This window comes from Alexandromys fortis, unplaced genomic scaffold, assembly GCF_014885135.2.
Source record: "Alexandromys fortis isolate MF-2015 unplaced genomic scaffold, M_Fortis_MF-2015_v1.1 scaffold_44, whole genome shotgun sequence".
In the NCBI taxonomy this organism is placed as follows: domain Eukaryota; kingdom Metazoa; phylum Chordata; class Mammalia; order Rodentia; family Cricetidae; genus Alexandromys; species Alexandromys fortis.
Genome location: NW_026067921.1, coordinates 403,291 through 418,403, shown reverse-complemented (window position 1 = coordinate 418,403; position 15,113 = coordinate 403,291). Strand labels below are relative to the sequence as shown.

At 44.7% G+C, this 15,113-nt stretch overlaps 1 protein-coding gene across 6 annotated transcripts in view; it reads right to left on the bottom strand.

Moving 5' to 3' along the window:
- The window catches only part of Fyco1 (FYVE and coiled-coil domain autophagy adaptor 1), a 66,169-nt gene that overhangs the window by 21,679 nt on the left and 29,377 nt on the right, over window positions 1–15,113 (bottom strand). For all 6 annotated transcript variants that reach the window (XR_007591529.1, XM_050141492.1, XM_050141491.1 and 3 more), the window contains exons 9-14: window positions 14,111–14,203; window positions 13,627–13,745; window positions 10,791–10,958; window positions 8,615–8,764; window positions 7,764–7,975; window positions 4,360–4,504 (exon numbers count right to left, since the gene is read on the bottom strand). Coding sequence is in view for 5 of the 6 variants with exons in the window: in XM_050141492.1 (XP_049997449.1) it covers window positions 4,360–4,504; window positions 7,764–7,975; window positions 8,615–8,764; window positions 10,791–10,958; window positions 13,627–13,745; window positions 14,111–14,203 (887 nt within the window). In the remaining variant the exon portion in view is untranslated. The remainder of the gene's footprint in view (window positions 1–4,359; window positions 4,505–7,763; window positions 7,976–8,614; window positions 8,765–10,790; window positions 10,959–13,626; window positions 13,746–14,110; window positions 14,204–15,113) is intronic.

The following is a 15,113-nucleotide window of genomic DNA, read 5'->3' as shown; positions in this document are numbered from 1 at the left end:
CAAAGCTCCCTGGGCCTTCCCTGACCAACTGTCTGCCCAAATGAAATGGAAGAACCTGCTGGATCATGTCCTCTTCTAGGTTCCCCACAGAAACCTTTCTTCTCATGCCTCCTAAGCCACTATTTGCCCCATTTTCTGGGCATCTACCTATTCCACTTGGGGCATGTTTCTATCTCTTTCTGTATCTATACCACCATTAGCAATAAATCACACACGCACACACACACACACACACACACACACACACACACACGACCCCAGCATGTGTTAGTTAAAGAGAGCTTGTGTCTGACCTGCACTATGACCCAGGAGGGCTGTTGCTGCAGGCTCCCTTAGAGGTGTTAGAAGTCTCAAGCTCTCCGTGATCTCTTTTTCTCACCTCTGACTCCCATTCTTGCTCAATAGCAGCAGATCCTATCAAAGGCCAGGGCGCTACAGTGGAGTTGGGGGAAGAGCTGGATGAACATGGACCCGGCTTGAATCCAGACTGTCCTAGATACGCTTCAGAGCCTCAGAGCTAAGGCTGTGTGCTTCCCTCCCACTGCGTTCCTCATTTCTAGGATCATGGACGAGCTTATGGGCTCTGGCTTCAGTCAGACATATGAAGGCCACGGTTATGTCTCCAGAGAGGCGAATGCGTGTGACTCTCTTCTAGAGGCCATCGGGTCACCCGGGAATTCTTGGTGTCTTGGATGAGGAGATGGTGCCACAAGAGAGCAGAAGTGGGAACACAGAACCCAGCTCTCGGTTACTCCGGCTTCCATAGAGCCTTCAAAGTAGCACCTAGGCCAGGTGCTCAGTTAGTGCTGTCTTACAGGCAGCTTGGTACTGCCATCTCCCTTTCTCAGAGGAGAAGTGAGTGAGGACTGGTCCTTGTTAGCAGCTTCTCTTCCCCCAAACACTGGCCACAGAGCTTTCAGGCAGGTGTGATACCACAGAGAGCCTGCCTGCCCTGGAATCCTCTGCAGTCAGACGTCCTTGGTTAATACAGGCATAAGGTGGCTTTTGAACTTTAACCATGATCACCATATCCTGTCCTTGTTTCGTTTCTGTGACAGCAGGCATCAGATCTCTTGGTTGGTGACCACACTTCCTCCACTAAACACTCTGACCACAAAGCCCTGGTTCTGAAGCGATTGCTGGCAAGCAGACTCTGAGGGTAGGTTTCAGATCATTTCGTGTAATCTGGGTACCTGAAGGAGGCTTTTTTGTTTTTTTTTTTTTTTTTAAAGAAAAAAAAAAGATGAGGCTACAAGTTGAAGATACTGAGAAACATGTGAACACAGAAGATACGTACATCCCAGGCTGACATCAAAACTCAGCATCAACCTATCTCCTCAGGAGGTTTCTGGCCCAGGCACTATCTCCAATTGCCTTTCTTGAGGAGGGGTAGATTCTAGGCTCTCCCAAACAGCTAAAGGAGCTCATTTAGAGGCTGCACTGCATGGCCACAGGGCATGGAGCTGAAGCTCTTCACCCTGAACAGCCTGTATATCTCGTACTGAGAGAGGAGGCCAGACTGTGGAGACTTTGGCTGTATGTGAGCTGGGCAGAGGCCACGGGAGCCAACTACCTATCACCTCAGTTCTGAGAACAACTGGAAATCTGGGTAGTGGTGTGTAGTGGTGTGTAGGACACAGAGGGAGAAAGGTGTGAAGGGCATCTATCTGCTACAGGTGAGGGCTGTGTTCCTGCTAATTATCACCAATCAAGATAAGATAGGAATGGGGGAAAGGCAGCTGCCAAAAGGAGATCCTGTTAGGTTTCCCTGTGAGAGTGAAGCTGGATCTGGAGACTTTTCCTTGTTCTGCCATTTCCAGGAAGGGTCAAAGCTTAATTCCTCTTTCATTACTTTGTTCCTCAGATTGAGTACCTTTCCCTCTAACTTTCCTGTGAGGGGTCCTGGTGCAAGTGTAGGGCTTTCTTTCCCATACTTTATCAGACTCTTGGTATCTTGGAATGCTAAGGAAAAGCTACCATACATGCTAACACACACTCTATAGTGTAGAAAGGTGGCTCTTCATTCACACAGGTGAGGTACAAGGACCACAGATTCCCATCAGTCAATCCCAGATCTGTGTTGGTGGCTGCAGGCCAACATACTGGCAGTTTTCTTTCTCTGGAACAGTTCCTGATTTCCCAAGACCAAAAACTACACATACTGATCAGCAGTCTAGAAGCTTTTTGTTTCTGTTCCTACCAGGAAAGAGGAAGATGAAAGATGAGGGAGGAAGCTTTATGCAGGTTACAGGTGTTTGTGCCAAGATGCTTTCAAATCCATGGCATCCTTCTGGGTTCCTAGCTCCTGGTCTACTCACCCTTCTGGCCATGCAGCTTTCCAAGTACCAAGGACAGAATATAGTTTATTGCTAAAGGAAGAAAAGACATTTTGGGGACCACTGGGTCATGGGGGTCAGGGTGAACATTGATGATTACTGACCAGCACGTCAGAGAAGTGTTTAAGGAAGGAGAGAATTGGTCCAGAGTCACAGGAGCAATCTTAGGTCTGACAATGAGAGGGGTTTGTCCATGAGCTGAATTCAGTGACTTTAGTAAGAGAACACACCAGTGTAGAGATACACTTAAGCCTAAAATCTAGGCTAACAGCCTCATGAAGATTTGAGTTCACCCCTCCCATGAGGCAGAAATTAACACAATAAAGATAACAGTTAATTCCTGGTTCTGTTTTAGATTCTGAGCAGGAGACAGAGATCTCACTGTGAGTCAGCATAAGCTCACAGAAATCCTTCACCAGAAGAAAAGGTGGCCAAGCAATTTTGAGACTGTATTTGCTACTTTTCTCATTGCTATTACAAAATATCTGACAGGAACAACTTAAGAAAGGATTTATTATGGCTCAGAGAGTATTAGTCCATCATAGCAGGGAAGGCATGGCAGAGCAGCTCCATTCAGACTTATTTATATGACATTGGGCTTGGAAGCAGAGAACTCATGCTGGAACCAGGGGTAGGTAAAACTTTCACAGGCTGGTCCTCAGTAATTTCTCTGACTTATACTTCCATTATTCAGGCTATACCTTCTAAGTGATCCATAGCCTTCAAAATAGTGCCACAAGTCTAGGATCAAACATTCCAAACAAACTTGCCAGGGACATAGGATTCAAAACATAACATTTAGTCCTTGACCCTTTTGGGTCAAGATGGCTCACTGCTATCTCACAATACAAAATCTACTTAGTTCAGCTTCAAAGTTCAAAGTCCCTTTTGAGAACTAAAGGTATGCTCAATTGTGAGACCCTGTAAAATCAAAATTTAAATTATATACTTCATATAAACATTCTCATTCTAAAAAGGCAGTATTAGGGTAGAACAAAGAAAGAGACGACAACAGTGAAAACGTTAAATCCGAGTTTCATGTCCGGCATGAGGAACACATTCGATATTAGCCCTACCTTTATGGGCCTTCTTGCCAGTTACACATACAGGGTCTCTTTTGGACTGGTTCTACTAGGTGCCTGTAGCTTTCCTTGGTAAATGTTCTACATTCCTGGTATCTCCAATATATTGGGGTCTCCACTGTAATTTAGGCTTTACCCTCAAATTTTTATGCATATCCCACTAATGGACTACCAGAGAATCTGACCCTACTACATATTGCTTGGCCTCCCAGGCTGTTCTCTAGAATCTTGGTACAAACCTCTTACAACTGCAACTCTTACATCTGCAATGCCTACAAAGACTGTAGATAATGTCAAATTCTGCTGCCAGCTTGATAAGTACCAAATATTATCTTATCCAAGGTAAGTATTCTTGGATCACAGCTGAAGTAATGGAGTGTCTGTGTAGCTAAACCTGGAAAAATACTTTCTAGGTGATTATTTCAGAGAAGACCACTCCTGTGGCTCTATCTTTTCAGACATTCTCTTTTTAAAGGAAAGTAAAATGCATTTAGATTTTCATGTTCTGAAGCCTTTAATGAGAGGGCTCTTTTCCCTAGAGTCCCTTCCCCCCACTGTACCAACACAAAGCAGCTATAAATGGTATTAATTTTGAACAGTTTTAACTACTTTGTCCACAGTTACTGTGGTCTCTTGCTGTGGCAGCCTGAGCTGACTGATACAGTTGCCTAAGCCAAAGACTGGCTTTAGTGAAGATGTTGAATCAGGGCACCACACACACACTTCCCAGGAACTTTCTGATACAGTACCTTCCTGAATGTTTCCTAAGCATTGTCACTTTTTAAGAGCCACTTGACTCTGAACACCATTCTGAGGCATCTTCCCTTGGTAGAGACAGTTGATCCTGACTCTAGCATCTTATTTTCCTGGTCTTTTGATGAGGAAGTACAAAGGACAGGTACTTGATGAGTAGTTAGGAAATGGAGGTAACATCTACTCACTGTTCAGCCATATTTGGGTCCAATGAATCAGTTTCAGTGGGTGTTTCAGGCAAGGAGGAGCCAGATTCTTGAATCTGGCACAATTCCTCATCAGTGATGATGTCAAACACAGCATCATCTGGTGGTCTGCAGACTGAGTTTGCTCCTGGGTGGTGGAGGCAAAGCAGGAGAGAAAAAGACAAACATACCATTAGGCATAGACTAGGGATAACATAGGGAAGTGAGGGGTGCTGCTATGGAGAACAAGATGAATACATTTGAAATGGTCTCTTAACTGACGCTATTCTATCTAGGTATGAGAGGAGGACTACTGGAACATTCCAGGAAACAGAGGGACTATAGAAGATTTTGAATATATAGCCTCAAGACCTCCTTCAAAGGTCTTTCAAAGGCAGAGTAGAAGTTTCAAGGACTACCACATTCTCTAGAATCCTTATTTAGAAGGAAAAAAATCTACCAAAACTATATCAGATAAGAAACTAACAAAGAAAATCTACTGATCCAGTGAGGCCTTGTTCCATTAAACACAGTCAGAAATAATCCAAAACAGGAGATTGCTTGATTCATACCCCCTCTTCTGGCCCACTGTTGGGCAGAACAGAATCTCTCTTTGTTCAGAAAACTGCAGGAGGCATTGAGTCTTGTGTTTGATCTTGACCACTCAACTGGCAGGTAACTGTGCCAGTCACCTACCCATAAACATGTTTCATATTTAATATAAGGGTAGGTTTGAGGCAGAAAAAATAAAGAGCAGACAGAAAATGAGAGAAATCAAAACAAGAAACCTCAGCACAAAACACTGTTATCACTTTGTGTGCTGAACACCTACCACTGAGATAGAGCAAGGGAATCTGGCTACTTAGTCAGAACAGTTTAGCTGTCCTCGGCTTTAGAGGTAATGTTTTTCCTCTCAAGTTTCTGTAACATAGAACCAGAAGAACAAACTGATTAAAAGGACCCAGTTACACTCCTAAATCTGTTTTCTGAGGCTGATAAAGAGATGGGCAAGAGACACACAAAAGAATGTTTACCAGAGTAAATGGAAGCCATATCATGTTCATGGATTAAAATGGACAACACTTTATTAAGATGTCAAATCTCAGACAGGTAGTGGTGGTGCACACCTTTAATCCCAGCACTTGGGAAGCAGAGGCAGGTGGATCTATGTGAGTTTGAGGCCAGCCTGGTCTACAGAGCTAGTGCCAGGATAGGCTCCAAAGCTAAACAGAGAAACCCAGTCTCGAAAAACAAAATAACAAAAACCAACCAACCAACCAAAAGAAAAAAAGATATTAAATCTCTCCAAACTGCTCTCCAAGTCCAATGAAATCCCAATGAAAACCTCATCATGGTTTATTTTTAGAAACTGAGAAACTCATTCTAGAATTTATATGTTCGATGAAGAACAAAATTGGAGGGCTTTCTTTGCCTGTCAGTCAGATGCATTAAGAATCTATTTAAACAGCTAGACATAGTAGCATACACCTTTCATCCCAGTACTCAGGAGGCAGAGGCAAACTCATCTCTGTGAGGTCAAAGCCAGCTTGGTCTACAAAGTGAGTTCCAAGATAGCCAGGACTGTTTCATAGAGAATCCTGTCTTAAAAAACCAAAATCAAACAAACAACCTACTCCTACCCCACAACCCAACAACAACAAAAGATTCTACAGTAAGCAGCTGTACATGGTGGCACATGTCTTTAATTCCAGTTCTTCGGAGGCAGAGGCAGGTGGATTTCTGTGAGTTTGAAGCCACTTGGTCTACATAACGGGTTCCAGGACAACCAGGGCTACATAGAGAAGTCAATTCTGTCTCAAACAACCAAAAATACCAAAAAACATAGAATCTATGGTAATCATACAGTAAGAACTGGTGAAAAGAAAAGGCACACAGATGAACAGAATGGAGCAAAGATACAGACTCAAATATATGAGGTCAGTTTTTTTTTTTTTAGTTTGCTTGCTATTTTCAATTGGCTTTTTACATATATACATAAGCAGTGTGTGTGTGTGTGTGTGTGTGTGTGTGTGTGTGTGCACCCAAATGTGCCACTGGAAATTCAATCTAGTGCATTTCACATGCAAAACAATCACTTTATCATTGGGCCACAACTCCACCCCACACAGAAAGGCAATTCTGATGAAAACAAAATAGACTTCAACTAATGATGTTGGCAACTCTAAACAAGAAGTAAAAACTAAACTATCCAATACTCTATATTATCACTTTACCCCCCAAACTAACTCAAAACAGGTTACACAGGCACACACACTATCCTAAAAAAATAATAAAAACTAGAAGAAGCCAGATGTGGTGGCACACACCTTTAACCTTAACACACTCAGGTATTGGAGGCAGGCAGATTTCTGAGTTTGAGTCCCAGTCTACGTAGAGTTAGCAGGACAGCTTGTCTACAAAGTGAGTTACTGTCACAAACAAACCACTCATACAACCAACCCCCAAAAAACCCAACCCAAAACTTTTAGAAGAAAAAAAACCTTTTGAGTACAGGTGTTAGCAAAGTTAGATACATAAAAAACTGACACATAGAACGTGATTATAAATATTACTTTATCAAAACTACAACTTCTGCTCTTCAAAAAGAAAAGCTGTAAATCAGGAGGAAACATATATAAGACATGTTTGATAAAGAATACATATCCAGACTATGTAGGACTTGCAAACTTCAGTACTGAAGAGACTGAGAAAGATTTGAAGACCCCAATGCTATGTGCAAAAAAAAGCACAAACCCCATTCTTGAATGGTAGGGCCCATTGATCTATTTAAAGAAGGAAGGAGCAGGATTCTGAAGGTTTCTTAGCCTGCATCCAGGCTGAGATCAAAGGAGAGTTCACAAGGTCTAACTGTAGCCAGCAGTGATGCCTGAACAGAGAAAAGCCCCATCTTTGCCATCTCTGCTCTAATCCTTGGCTCTACACCTACAGTGTAGTAGTGTCCAGTAAAGAGCCTGGGTCACCTATTAGGGTGGATGCAGAAGTAGCAGTAATTAAACCCTCCGCCTGTTTCCTGGCTGAGTTGGAGGATGAGAAAGTGAGAAAGATGCTGAGTACTGAAGGTACAACTGCTGGTTTTATGTTACCACTGAGCAGATAATGGATATCAGAAAGGAGGTCCTAGAGGACTGACTCTTCAAGGTACGGGGTATATTCCACTGGTAGTATGTGCATATACACAGTCATATTAAATCACAATCACGACAGGAGAAAGTTACTTGCTTATCAACCCCAAAAATATAAGAAAGTTTTAGGCTGGCGGTAGTATATATTTAGCAACTCTTAGACACCTAAGTTTGGGAAGCATTGAATGAATGAGTCTTGCTCAAGCTAATTGGCCCTAGTGAGAAAGCAGTGACATCTACGAACCGGAAAGGCAGGGGCCTGACCTTGGTTTCCTATGGCCTGGGGGCCTGCTTTAGCTGGTGAAGCCGTGGGGCTGGGCTCTCCCTGGCTAGTGCTAGAGCCACTGCTATCAGGGGATCCAGGGCTTTCACTGAACTTCTGGAAGCAGGCTCGGCAGCAGCGCTCCTTCTTGCCACTGGGCTTAGTCATAACATAGTTGTTACAGCAGTAGTAACAGAAGACGTGGCCACATATCCTGGGAATGAAACAAGAACAGGCTTTGAGAATGGTGTACAATAGATTGTGCATTACTGAGATCTGCTAAGCACCAGAACAGGTCTCTGTGTTGGCAGGTTCCTGATGGCCCATGACCCTCCAGACCTAGCTCTGTCCTTAATGTAGAGTGTGCTGTAAGCCCATTTCATAAGAGTTCAACAAAACCATCATGGTGAGCTTAGCAGAGAATGATTTACTTCTGTAGGTCCTCGAGGCAGGGAGAAAATGTCTGACTAACATCAGGCTACAGGTGTGCATTCCACATTTACTGTCAGGATTTTAGGTAAGCCTCTAAGAGAGCACCTACCTGCACCCAACTCCCAATCTGCCTTTCTCTTCACCCATCTTTCCTAGGTGCTGGAAGGATCTGTGTTCTCTGGCAGGGTCTACATCCACCATAGGCTCAAGAAAAGCTAAAGGGTTGGTGTTCTCTGAGTGTACCACATGCCTGTGGGTCCCCTTAACCCCACCCTCATTTCCTTTCAGGGGGCCTTCAGTGTCCTGCTAGGACCCCAAATAATACACTCTTCTTCCGCTTCCCTTGGTAGATAGCTAGGTACCCACACTTGTCTCAGATCCCTCGCCCAGCTTCCACTCTGGTGAGCCGCCTGCTGCTAACCTGCAGTGGTGCCGCCGCACTATCCAGCTGAACTCCCGCTTGCAGTCATGGCAGTTGCTGGCTTCCATGTCCCCAAGACATTTCTCTTCAGCACTGAGCTTTTGCTGGAATTCCAGTGCATCAGACTTTTGCCAGAGAGCATCTTTGTCCCTGCAATAATACCACATTTTAAGAATCCAAGAGGAGCAGAGGATGACCTTGCTTCATTTCAGAAAGCTGATATCAAATGTTCCAAACCATAGAAGCTAAATAACTTTCCTTGTAAATGCTCTCTTCTCAGCTCAAGGTTTGTGCTGACCTCTCCAAAGGAACCCCAAACATTGATTCTTTGACCCCATGTACGTGAGCGCATGTACAAGGCACATGATATATACCAAAGGCTGTGTCATCCACAAGGAATTGCCAGCACTGATACATCACTGAGAGATCTTACACTAAAAACAAATTACTAATGAAAGTAGTATACCACCAGGCTGATAATGGACATGCTATGAACACCATGCAATCTGCAGTTTGCTGAATGTATGACTATGTACCACCTGTGTGCAGTGACCTTGAAGTGTGAAGAGGGCATCCGATCCCCTAGGATTGTAATTAAAGATGGGTGCTGAAAATTGAACCCAGGTCCTCTGGAAGTGGCTAAGGGTTAGGAATATAAAGATGACTGACTTTTTTCAAGGATGCCTAAATTGTAAGGAGACAGGCTGACTCATCTTCTGGTCCAGCTTGTTCTTCAAGCTAATCCACAGCATCTGACCAATATGTCCCTAGGAAGCCAGATACTCACACCCTGGACTGTGAGAATGCTACTTGGTTTCTCTCCCACATTCCTCAAGAAGATACCTGGAATTCTAACAAGTGAGTAGATATATAGGCATATTGCACAAGTGGAAGTGAGTAGATCTCATCTGCCTTGGGTTTTATCGAGTGTCTCCTGACACATTCATTTTTCAAGGCGTAGTTGTGTAAGAGTGCTTGTCTTGGAAGCTGGTGTGATAGCAGACATTTTTTAATCCTAGAACTCAGGAGGCAGATAGGCAGGGAGATTTCTGTGAGTTTGAGGCCTGACTTATCTACATAGGGAGTCTCAGGTCAGCCAGGCTACATAGTAAGACCCTGTCTCAAAATAAAATACAGCCAAATAAAGCAAAAAGATTTATTGTCTTAAAAAGTTTGATATGGAATATTCATAGATAAAGTACTACTTTGTCTGGATTTTGCTTCAAAGCAATCTAGAGGTGAGAAGATGTAAGTGGCCATGGATTGATTCCTGTTGAGGTTGAATGAAGTATAATTATTATGACTTGAGTTTGAAATAGCCCCTCATGTGTTTGATCTCTTGGCCCCCCAAAGATAGTGATGCCATTTAAGGAGGCCATGGAACTTTTGGGGTGAAAGGCATAGCTGGTGGAGGTGGGTCATTGGGAGTCTCTACTTTCTTGTCTGCTAAGACATGGAGTATTACTACTGCCTTAAGCTCCTACTGCTATAGACTGAACCAATCCCACTGCCATGCCTTATCTGCCAAGACTGACTGAAACTGGACCCCAAGTTAAAAAAAAAATTCTTTCTTCCCTAAGTTGCCTTTGTCAAGTGTTTTGTCACAGAAAGGAAGGAAAAAAGGAAGGAAGGAAAGGAGGAAGGAAAACAGTTATAATATTTTATCTTCCATATTTGATTCCTTCAAGAAAAAGTTAAAGTTGTGAGTGACTTGCAATGCATTTACCACCAGGACATTTCACATTCCCATGTCTGTCTTGGAAAGTAAAGGCTGGTTTTGAGTGGAAAGAGTGGAACATACTGGGACCCTCAGAGTCCCCTCCAGTTTGGTTCCCAATGGACGCTGCTGCTGGGTCCCGACAGTACAAGAGAAGGTTCACTGGAGATAGGCAAGGGATAGGGAAATGACCAATTACTAAATGTCATTTTACTGTTATTCTTTGCCAGGCACTCAGAGTTTAACATAAACCCTCATCCACACAAAAACCCAAACCACCGGTGTGATCAGGGAAATCCAGCCTTCAAGAATGCCAAAGCCTAGTGGGATCCTGCAGGCATATGGCTCCCTGACAGCACACCATTGGACAGACCTTGAGGAAGAGGGTCCATTTCCAAAAATGGTTTTTTCCTAAGAAAAGCCAATCATAGACAGGGTCTTCCACTGCCTCACACTCACCTGAGCAGCTCTATCAGCCGTTCCTCAAGGTATTTCTTGGTTCTGTTCAGGTCGTCTAGGTCTGCATGCATCTTCTGGTCATTCCTTTCCCTGTTTGTCACCTCCTGGCAGAGTTTGTTATAATATTCTTGGATTTTTGATGTGGCCTTTTCAAGTTCCTTCTGAGTTCTGGGAGAGGAGAAATGCGTTCTCCTGGTTATCTCTGACATTCAGCTTCCTGGAATCTGTGGGCCCTTCTGGCCTTCAATAACAGCTCCTGCTGACCTCTTGGCCTTTCCCTCTCATGGTGAGACAGGACCTGTTCACAGGTTATGCATTATCCCAGAATCTGAGACTCCCCCTAGCTCCCTGTCAAACATGAAGGGGTATTCTGGGATGGCAGAGACATTCCAGGATGCTAACATACTCAGTGAGTGAGACATGGCACTCCTGTAAGGATTTCTAAATAGGACTTGAGGCTGGGAGGAGCCAGATGGAAAAAGATTTATGGAGTGATGATGAAGGATGAGCAGGGGTGATGAGTCAGGACATAAAGTAAACGCATGGTCTCTCAAAGTTGGTTATGAAGAGGGTCCTTGCACTCAGGTGTCTTTGGGACTCTGCTTTGAGGAGGGTGCTGGGTCTTTAGCAGGCCCTTTACCCGGTAAGTCCTCCAATTCCCTGAAATTCTGTTCTAGGCCCTGTGGAATCTTAGCATACAACAGAGGGGGCTGGTGGAGCTGGCTGTCTGCCCAATCCCATGCATTCCACATGCAGTTTAACTATCCCCTTAGATGGCAGTTTCTAAGAATGTTACAAACCCCAAGATCCAGCAAGGTGTTTGTAAGAACTCCATTAAACAGGAATTCTATGCAAAGAGTGCATTGTTTGCATGCTTTCCAGCCAAGTATTACACATAGCTATCAGAGCTTATTAAATAGTCAATGTCCAAAAAATGATTTCAGAGTACACAACACAAAACATCATGGGAGTCTAATCCTAGGAAGATGAACTATGCAATTCTGAGCAGCTAAAACAAATCCTCTGAGATCTTCCACACACCATTCTTACAGCATTTGGCTTTGTTTTTTGAAATAGGGTCTCACTATGTAGCTCTGGCTGGCTTAGAACTTGCTATTTAGACTAGGATGACCTCAAACTCAAAGAAGTTCACCTGCCTTTTGCCTCCCCCCGCCCCCCAAATGCTGGGATTAAAAACATTTGCCACAGTAGAGTTGACCCTGTTGACAGGCCTGCAGGTGATTCTCCTCGCCACCCCTGAAAGTGTGTGGGTGATCTGGCCCCACCCCTCCCCTGCCATATGGTGGAGTGGGTGAGGAAGAGAAGAATTCCCCTTCCCTGCCATATGGTGGAGTGGGTGAGGAAGAGAAGAACTTCCCCTCCCCTCCCCTCCCCTTGCCACCTGTGGTGGTGAAGAGTTGGCCCTGGGGTCATGAGAGCAGAAGAACCGGCCCTGCTCCTTGTTCCCTACTGCACTGGGTGACTAGCTGGGGCAGTGCTGAAGAGCTCACCCTAGTGGTGACAATGAGAGAAACCTGGCAGGCTGACCAACCCTGCTAGCACCTAGTCTCAGAGACAGGTCTATGACTTGGTCCATCCAAACACCCACGTCATTTATGAACTGCTGGAGGGGCAGGATCTACAATTCCACAAGGCAACAACAGAAAATCCAGAAGGAGTTCCACTGTATCTACAGAGTAGTAGAAGCCAGAGGCCTTGACCAGACCAATGATCCATTGCAAAGAACACTTGTAAGTAAAGATGTTTGGACTAAGAGGTGTACTGTATGACTCACTGGTACATACTATAGCTTCTATGTCAAAATTTTCTTTTCTTTCTAATTTTTTTTTTGAGGCTATACTTTTACATTTTTTGGGGGGTGGGGAGTCACAAGGACAGAGACCAGAGGAGAGGAGATGGAGAGATGAGCGGGGCTGGGATGTATGATTTAAAGTCCATAAAGAATCAATAAAAAGTTAAAAAAATGTGGCAGCATACCCAGCTTTCATTCTTATAGCATTTAAAAATACCAGTCCAAGTGTGTCCTCCGTTTAAACCACATGACCAAGATCTGACTAGGAGCTGTAAGAAATGGGCCAATCACTAGGCTTCACTGAATCCAGAGTCAAGCAGGAAGGTAGGTGGCAGGAGAAAAGGATAGGTACAGGCTAAGGACAATCTGATATCCCTGCTTTTCTGGTGGCACCCAAGGGGTCCTCTCCTTGATGAACTTTTCTCAGCAGGTCCTAGCTACACTAGTTTGGCCCCATCTGCAGAAGTGGGCTGTTTCACAACTCCACATGGCCTCACGCTGAGAGTGATAAAATGGGGAGAAACTAACCCCTCTCACAGGACTGTTAGGAAGACTCAATAGGTAATTACAGGTTAAACATTCCTAATTTTGAAAATCTGAAATCCAAACTGCTCTGAAATATGAAGATAACTCCCTTCTGCTCTCAAGCTCCAGCTTAAGATGTTCAGCCTGCACAAGCTGCATTTAGAACATGCCACACTGCAAGCAGGACTCAATGCTTGTTCTTATTCCCGCTATTTTCATGCTCTAACTGTGCCTGCTTTCAGTTTTTTGGAAGTATGCAGTTAGTGTGTACCTTGCTGGAGATATAAAGCTGCACCAGATAGAAGGCACCTTGCCTCCTGTGAACTATGGCAGGAAGATAGCTGCTTTTTCTGTGCAAGCTTCTGGCCCTGTGCTTTCTGATGGCATGACTTTTGCCCGACTTCCTCATCTAGTACAAGTGGCTGACTTTCTAAAATGAGTGCACCTACCCACTCCCTGAGGACCACCAGCGGCTGTGTGGGTGATCCAGTGACTGACCTTTCTAGGCTTTTTCGAAGAGTCGTGCTTTCTTCGTCTTTGTGCTGCAGAGTGGCCTGGCACTCTGCGAGACGGCTGCTGGTACAGTTCAGTTTCTCCTCCATGGCTGCCTTGGTGACCTGGTATAAGATATCCGGGAGAAGACACAAAGCGTACAAAGCTTACCCTCCATGGAAGAAGAGACTGGTATGCTACTCACACTTCCTGACAGGGCCACTTCTAAGGGGAAGGTTTTGTGCTGAAGTTGGAGTGCAATGGCACGGAGTGAGGCTACTAGTGGGACCAGTGGCACTAGAGAATGCCAACAGAGGTGACTAAGAACAATTTCCCTTTAGTTCAAAGTCTAAGGAGGGAAAGGGAGTCAACTGTCTGAATCAATGACTGTCTCAGTTTGAGAACTGGCAGCATTTTGAAGAGCATCGGCATCAATTCAGTAAAAGCAGATCAGACCCCCTTTCCTTGATAGCACACCTGCCAGGCCCACCTTCAGTTCGTGCACAGCCTCCTTAGTCACTTGCAGCTCCCGGCTCCGCTCTTCGAGCTGGGCCCTGAGGCTCTCACACTCTTCATTGGCTGTCTGGAAAGGATGAGGAAGCATCGTAAGAGAGAGGTTCTTGCCCCGAGACTCCTTCATCTTTATCACCCAAAATGGTTTCTAAAAACATAACTGCACTGTTTCCTGAAGTGGCTCCTCAACAAGCTTCTTCTCTACTGCTAACAAAATACTTGCAAATTTACAAGGGAAAGTCTCAGCGTATTCCTCAAACAGAATTAATTTCTGCAAGTAAAAAAAGTGGCCCATGAGGCTCACAGGGCCTCATGGGCTGGAGAGGGCACTTTTAGGAAGGGCAGAAGAGGGTGCAGAGTAGGCTGAGAGCACAGAGGCAGGTTCAGACCCACTAGGGCACACACTGGGAATCACAGTACTGTGTCTACTTGTCACTGTCCTTATCTACCACTCTTTAGCCTCTTTTCTTCATGAGTATCAAAAAGGCTCACGGTCTATCAGAGGGGGAGGGGTCCTCAGATTTGTCTCCTTTACGGGCCTTGCTTTTCTAAACTGAGCCAGTTCCCGGAGAAGCTGACTATTTAGTAAGGACTAGTTAGGACTCAGGATGTCACAGACTGGTGACCATATGGAGGATGGGGCTCCAAAAGAAAGAGCAAGGGTAGAGGCTGAAACTTATGCCTGGAAGGGGCTGTACACAAACACACAAAAGGGGAAGCAGCAGAAGGGTGTGACAGTCTGAGCTGCTGCTGCAGCCTGGTGGGGACATGGAACTGAGCTACGAGACCTGCTGAGAATTCAAATGAAGTCATAAACCTGAATTTGTGTTCATTCTGCTCTGTCAATGTTGACTATTAATTGTTAGAAAGTTCTGTGTGGGCCAGCATCTGCCACGGTCCAAGTGGAGGTTTCTAGGTGAAGGCATTATGCCCCATGTTCTCCCTGATGTGCTTGTGTTTCTGCAAAGAAATGTAAGCTA